Raw genomic sequence first — 6,456 nt, 5'->3', positions numbered from 1 at the left:
TACATTTCATTCATTTTTTTTTGTACACACGTTTTGTAATATCATGACAATGCATGTGTTTAAACCTGGCAATATTAAAGGCTGCGTCGGCGTTGCTCATGATAGCGTCTGGAAAATGAGTGTATTTTTCCTCACACCGCTTATGATGGTTTAGAATCGCAGTCATTCGCTCTCTACCTCAATATCGTTCGCAAGTTATTCTGCGTTGAGATGGTGAACGTTAGGAACATTGGAAACATTAGTACCATTGAAGAAGAAGATGGAGAGTGTCGTTTGAACGGTGAGTGTCAACGATGACCTCCATATTGTTGTTTTTTCTTCGAATCACAATTTCTCGGGTCACTGCGCAGTCACCATGACTCCATCACTCCAGCAATGTATTCAACGACATACACATTGAATGTATACATTGATTAGAATGTATGAAATTAACGTGATCGTCACCTTGCAAACCGAGCATGTATGATATGAAGGATGTCAATAATTCATTATGTTTATTCAAAAAGTCTTCCAGCTCGCTGGTAATACGCATGGCTTTAGTCGAATTAAGGTTATTGGCGCATGTGAGGATGAATGTCTAATGAAGTGAACGCGCCATGTCATTTAACAACGTAAATAAATTCGCTCTCTTTGAAAAACAACCTACGGGTCGATTATTTGAATATTATTTATACCAAAATAATAAAATCGCGATTAAAAATAGGAGATGGGGTGAACCTTTGAGGTTATATATAGTTTTATGCCAAATTTGAAAAAATAGAAATCAGAATTATTTAGATTTTTTTTTGCATAGGGCTACCCTAATCGGTATTAAACATACGGTAATTAGTACACTAGCGGTATCATATATAGTTTACGTCTTTTTCTCATGCCTACCAAATTTTTTGTGCATAATTTCTTGAAAATCGTTCGAGTCGTTTCGGAGGAATTCAACCACGAATATCGTGACACAAGAATTTTGTATACAAGATTCCGATTTCGCAAAGCAATGGAATTTCATCAATTCTTGGAAAAAAATCAATCTCTTTTTTTGGTGGCTCAGGCAAAGCATTGTTATATTTTTCGTCAAAATTTGTTAATTGATTTTGTTCAAACTTCCAATAAAAAAACAAAGCTGCCATCTGGTGTACAAGGCTTATGAAATCGGAGAGGGTCGGGTCAAAATCAGTTTTTTGACTAATTTGGCGTGGAATTGTTCCATGATATTGATGTCAATTAACAAGAAATAGAATAATCGAAGAATAGTTTTCAATCAAATCCATCTTTAATTCGTTCCAATCGGTTCCAAGCACAGTAGATTACGCTAAAAAGGTACATTGAGCTCAACGCAGCATTTCTGGAGCTTACAGAGTTCCTGGGGCTGGGGCCAGATTCAGAGACTGCTGAGAGATAGCGTGTCCGGCGAGTGGGGCATCATGGACAGCTCCACGGGTAGCGGCCACATAACGGCCCTCCTTTTGGGCAAGGACGGCAATGGCTGGCTGATGGACGTAAGCGGTTGGGATCACGGAAGCATGGGCGGCGTAGCTAATAGCTGGGGCAATGGCAGAGTAAGCCAATGGAGCGGCATGGATCAGTGGAGCACCCAGGTTCTGCTGAACAACGGTGGTATGTGGGGCAGCAAGGGCCAATGGAGTGGAATAGGCCAGTGGCACAATGGATCCTTCAGCAACGGCGAGGGCGACGGCCATCATGACTACAGCTGCGATGCACTGTGAGGAAAAGAAGAATTAAGATTTCGAAGCATCCTTATTATTGTGTCTCAAAACTCACCTTCATGATTGTTGTTATAAGGATTGTCGTTGCTAGACGAGAAGAACGTGATGGATTCAAATGTGAATTGGTTATGCTTCTTTGACGGAACGGTTTTCGGCTTATATACGCCAATTGTTTCGGCAGATCAGAACCAACAGTTACATTGGGTGACGACATGCGTTTGTTTCGTCACAAAACGTTGAAATATTCCTTTCTAATCCAAAGACAATATGTGAATTCAAACAGGTTGGAATTCATTGGTAGTTTTTTTTTGTTTCGGAAGATATGAAATACTCTTGCTTTTATTGGCAACTTTTACTTGAAATTCTATCTCGGCATTCATAAAAAAAAACTAGTTCTAAATGATATGAGTCTTAAGAACCTGTTCACTGTGACATAATATTCTGAATCCGGAACGTAGTAATGTGCTCATTCGAGTACACAAATACGTTTGGCAGTTAAATTTACATTGCTTTTGATTGTTTTTCGTTACTAACCGGCGTCGATACAAAAAAAAGCAGAACATAAAAGATTGATAATTGTCTTTCCGTTATTAGCTTCAACGTTTGGTTGGTGTATAAAAGCAGGGAATAATCAGTTCTGGAATCACACATAATCAGTTCTCTCAATTGTAACTATCGTTTCGTTTCGAGACAGCAATCCTTAAACCAACAATCATGAAGGTAGCTTGTGAATTATTCCAACTTCCAGGGCACGCAATGTAACTATCTTCCTATTCCTCATAGTGCATCGCAGCTGTAGTCATGATGGCCGTCGCCCTCGCCGTTGCTGAAGGATCCATTGTCCCACTGGCATATTCCTCTCCGCTGGCCCTCGCTGCCCCACATACCACCGTTGTCCAGCAGAACCTGGGTGCTCCACTGATCCACGCCGCTCCATTGGCTTACTCTGCCATTGCCCCAGCTATTAGCTATGCTGCCCACGCTTCCGTGATCCCAACCGCTTACGTTCATCAGCCAGCCATTGCCGTCCTTGCCCAAAAGGAGGGCCGTTATGTGGCCGCTACTCGTGGAGCTGTCCATGATGCCCCACTCGCCGGACACGCTATCTCTCAGCAGTCTCTGAATTTGGCTCCAGCCCCAGGAACTCTGTAAGCTCCAGAAATGCTGCTTGGGGTAGGCGACTTTTGTATGAAGAAATTAATTGAATGCTTGTCTGTGATTTGTGTATGGTGAAGAATATATTTTTGAATTGAATTTAATTTCTTTTCTTTCCATTGCTATTTTTTCTGAAATAGTGAAAAATAGTTTCTTCGAAAAATTGGTGGTAATGAAGGAATTTTCATGGACTTCAATAACAACAGATCCTTTTCAGCTATTTACAGTGATGTCAATATTCTTGTTTTTAGAATAATCTCGATTTGTTTGCTCGTTACCATAAATTCAACAAAGCATCCTTTTTCAGAAATGATTTTTGTTTTTGTTTTCTAATTTCTCATATAGCGTGAGTAGCATTGTATATTTTGTGCCGAATTTCAGGAAAAAAAATCGAATTTTTTTTGTCAAAAATCAAATCTGGGATTTTTTTGGAACAGGAGGCATAACGTATTGTTTAGGGTGCCAATGAAAAAGGTCATCTCGAATTTCCGAATGAGACTTCTTGCAAAATGTTGATTCCCGAGAAAAAATACGCTATGCAGAATTTCAGCTAAATCGTATTTTGTTTACTATTGTCACAAAAGGTGTGAAAGTTTGAGTTTTTGATGTCAAAAAAAAATATTGTCACTAAAGGCGTAAAAGTTTGAGTTTTTGATGTCAAAAATTGACTTTTTAGTAGAGATGAAACGGATATCCGAATATTTGTTAGCCGGCCGGATACCGTATATTAGAAACAATCGATAGTTTTTCATTGGCAAAAGATAAATCATAACAAAATAGTTTATTGACATCATTCATAGATAAGTAAAAAATAAGGTTTGATTACCGAAATGCAATTTTACATGAAATGCAATCATATCATTGACTTGTAAACAATATTTTTTCGAGGTGGTGAACATTTTTTATGAGGTAACTTTTTCAAATTCGAGATGACCATTTCCATCCCTAATCCACATAAAGCAATATAAACATTTTATCCGTCAAATATTCCAAAACTTGAGAATTTATGTTTAAAAATGATGTACAACCCATATTTATACGTTCAACTTAAAAAAACGGTGATTAGAGTCCAATACGCCTTGACACGAAACTTCAAACGGCGTTCGAAAGAAAAACAATATTTTTGAATTTCACTATTTTTGAAAAAATTAATTCGTCATAGAAAAAACGTGAAAAAACTCAATTTTTGTTTTCAAACAGCCGCCAATTTAAGAAATTTGTTTTTTGAAAAAAATATATTGTTCTAGTTCGATTTTTTGTGTCATTGAATCGGAAGGCTGAATTCGTGTACGCCATGGCATAACGTTTCTTTTGAACCCTCTCACTTTGCGAGCTTGTTGCTATTCTAATTCTGAATATTCTTAAACGGTTTTATTTAGCTGTAATCTGTTTGTATGTTTGTATGTTTGTATGTTTGTATGTTTGTATGTTTGTATGTTTGTATGTTTGTATGTTTGTATGTTTGTATGTTTGTATGTTTGTATGTTTGTATGTTTGTATGTTTGTATGTTTGTATGTTTGTATGTTTGTATGTTTGTATGTTTGTATGTTTGTATGTTTGTATGTTTGTATGTTTGTATGTTTGTATGTTTGTATGTTTGTATGTTTGTATGTTTGTATGTTTGTATGTTTGTATGTTTGTATGTTTGTATGTTTGTATGTTTGTATGTTTGTATGTTTGTATGTTTGTATGTTTGTATGTTTGTATGTTTGTATGTTTGTATGTTTGTATGTTTGTATGTTTGTATGTTTGTATGTTTGTATGTTTGTATGTTTGTATGTTTGTATGTTTGTATGTTTGTATGTTTGTATGTTTGTATGTTTGTATGTTTGTATGTTTGTATGTTTGTATGTTTGTATGTTTGTATGTTTGTATGTTTGTATGTTTGTATGTTTGTATGTTTGTATGTTTGTATGTTTGTATGTTTGTATGTTTGTATGTTTGTATGTTTGTATGTTTGTATGTTTGTATGTTTGTATGTTTGTATGTTTGTATGTTTGTATGTTTGTATGTTTGTATGTTTGTATGTTTGTATGTTTGTATGTTTGTATGTTTGTATGTTTGTATGTTTGTATGTTTGTATGTTTGTATGTTTGTATGTTTGTATGTTTGTATGTTTGTATGTTTGTATGTTTGTATGTTTGTATGTTTGTATGTTTGTATGTTTGTATGTTTGTATGTTTGTATGTTTGTATGTTTGTATGTTTGTATGTTTGTATGTTTGTATGTTTGTATGTTTGTATGTTTGTATGTTTGTATGTTTGTATGTTTGTATGTTTGTATGTTTGTTTTTGGCAGACTTATCTCACTTCTTAACTAGGCGAACCTAGCCAGAATTTTCACCTGCCCCCGGGCTACTGAATGCCAAAGGGGGACTAGGCTCTGCGGAATGCACGTATCTGCATGCTCGTGCTGTTTTAGTCCTGACCGAGGAATTGTCGGACAATCGCGCAGGTGCTAAGGATGACCGACTTTTGGATGCCGGCCAATTCCTTCTCCATGTTCAACACCTTTAGCGCTTCCAGAAGTGTCTTCGGGATAATTCCAGTTCCAGAGAGAACGACTGGAACAATTCTTGGGACCTCCCTTAGCCCCCACAGTTCCTTGAGCTCCACGGCCAATGGTCGGTACTTGCAGATTTTGCGACCGTGGGTCTCCTCCAGATTCTGGTTCAGTGGAATAGCGACATCGATGATGGTGACTTTGCGGTCGCTCTTGTCGTAAACCATTATATCTGGGCGGTTGTGGTGGATCGAGAGGTCGGTCAGAACAGTGCGATCCCAGTACAGCTTGAAACGGTCATTTTCCAGGACAGGTGCAGGCAGGTACCGGTAGTTTGGTACGTTGTCTTCCAGTAGAGCACATTGGAGCGCCAGTTGTCGATGAACAATACGGGCCACGTTGTTGTGGCGCTCGGTGTAGGCTGCGTTGGCCAAAACGGGACAGCCTCCCATAATGTGCTCTATGTTTTCACCTGGTTGATGGCACATCCGGCAAATGTCATCAACGTCTTGATGCCAGACGTACCGCCTGCAGTTTCTCGTCGGCATTATCCTGTCCTGGATGGCTATCATGTCGGCTTCTACTACTGAAGAGAGTTCACCACGCGTTAGCCACAGATTAGATGCGGCCTTGTCGACGTGTGGCCGGTCCAGTTGATGGGGGTGGGCACCATGCACTGCCTTCTGCTTCCAAGCTGCAATCTTCTCCTCCACTGTCTGCAGATTGCAGTTGAGTTGGTACTCCGCTTGCGCCAAGTGCAGAGCGCTGTATCCTCTGTCGGCGGCGCAGACAGCCCGGTATAGCGCGTTTTGGTTGGCGCGTTCTGCGAAGTACTCGCGCAGTTGTCGTACCTGGGCAACACACAGTGCAGATATGTCGACTATTCCAAGTCCCCCTTCTTTGCGTGGCAGTGAAACTCTCTCCAGTGCCGATTGAGGATGGTGCATTCCGGCCTCTTTGAATGCTTTCCTCATCCTCCTCTCAAGGTCCTCTAGGTCAGTTTTGCTCCATTTGACTACACCAAAACTGAAGGTCAGCAGGGGAACCGCGAATGTGTTGATCGCGCGTACCTTGTTCCCC

The 6,456-nt window shown here is 39.3% G+C and overlaps 2 protein-coding genes across 2 annotated transcripts; one reads left to right on the top strand and one right to left on the bottom strand.

The window, feature by feature from the left end:
• Positions 1 to 1,179: 1,179 nt before the first annotated feature.
• Positions 1,180 to 1,858, bottom strand: LOC129779859 (adult cuticle protein 1-like). The gene is made up of 2 exons (XM_055787600.1): positions 1,774 to 1,858; positions 1,180 to 1,712 (listed from the first exon to the last, which is right to left on the bottom strand). Exons 1-2 carry the CDS (start codon positions 1,777 to 1,779, stop codon positions 1,344 to 1,346), a joined length of 375 nt encoding a protein of 124 aa, XP_055643575.1. The 5' UTR covers positions 1,780 to 1,858; the 3' UTR covers positions 1,180 to 1,343.
• Positions 1,859 to 2,368: 510 nt separating this feature from the next.
• LOC129779903 (adult cuticle protein 1-like) lies at positions 2,369 to 2,947 on the top strand. The gene is made up of 2 exons (XM_055787668.1): positions 2,369 to 2,438; positions 2,502 to 2,947. The coding sequence occupies exons 1-2, from the start codon at positions 2,433 to 2,435 to the stop codon at positions 2,868 to 2,870; spliced, it is 375 nt and encodes a 124-aa protein (XP_055643643.1). The 5' UTR covers positions 2,369 to 2,432; the 3' UTR covers positions 2,871 to 2,947.
• Positions 2,948 to 6,456: the final 3,509 nt, after the last annotated feature.

The sequence above is a fragment of the Toxorhynchites rutilus genome, chromosome 3 (genome assembly GCF_029784135.1).
Source record: "Toxorhynchites rutilus septentrionalis strain SRP chromosome 3, ASM2978413v1, whole genome shotgun sequence".
NCBI lineage: Eukaryota > Metazoa > Arthropoda > Insecta > Diptera > Culicidae > Toxorhynchites > Toxorhynchites rutilus.
The sequence above is the reverse complement of the archived record's forward strand: the minus strand, read 5'-3'. Positions and strand labels throughout refer to the sequence as shown.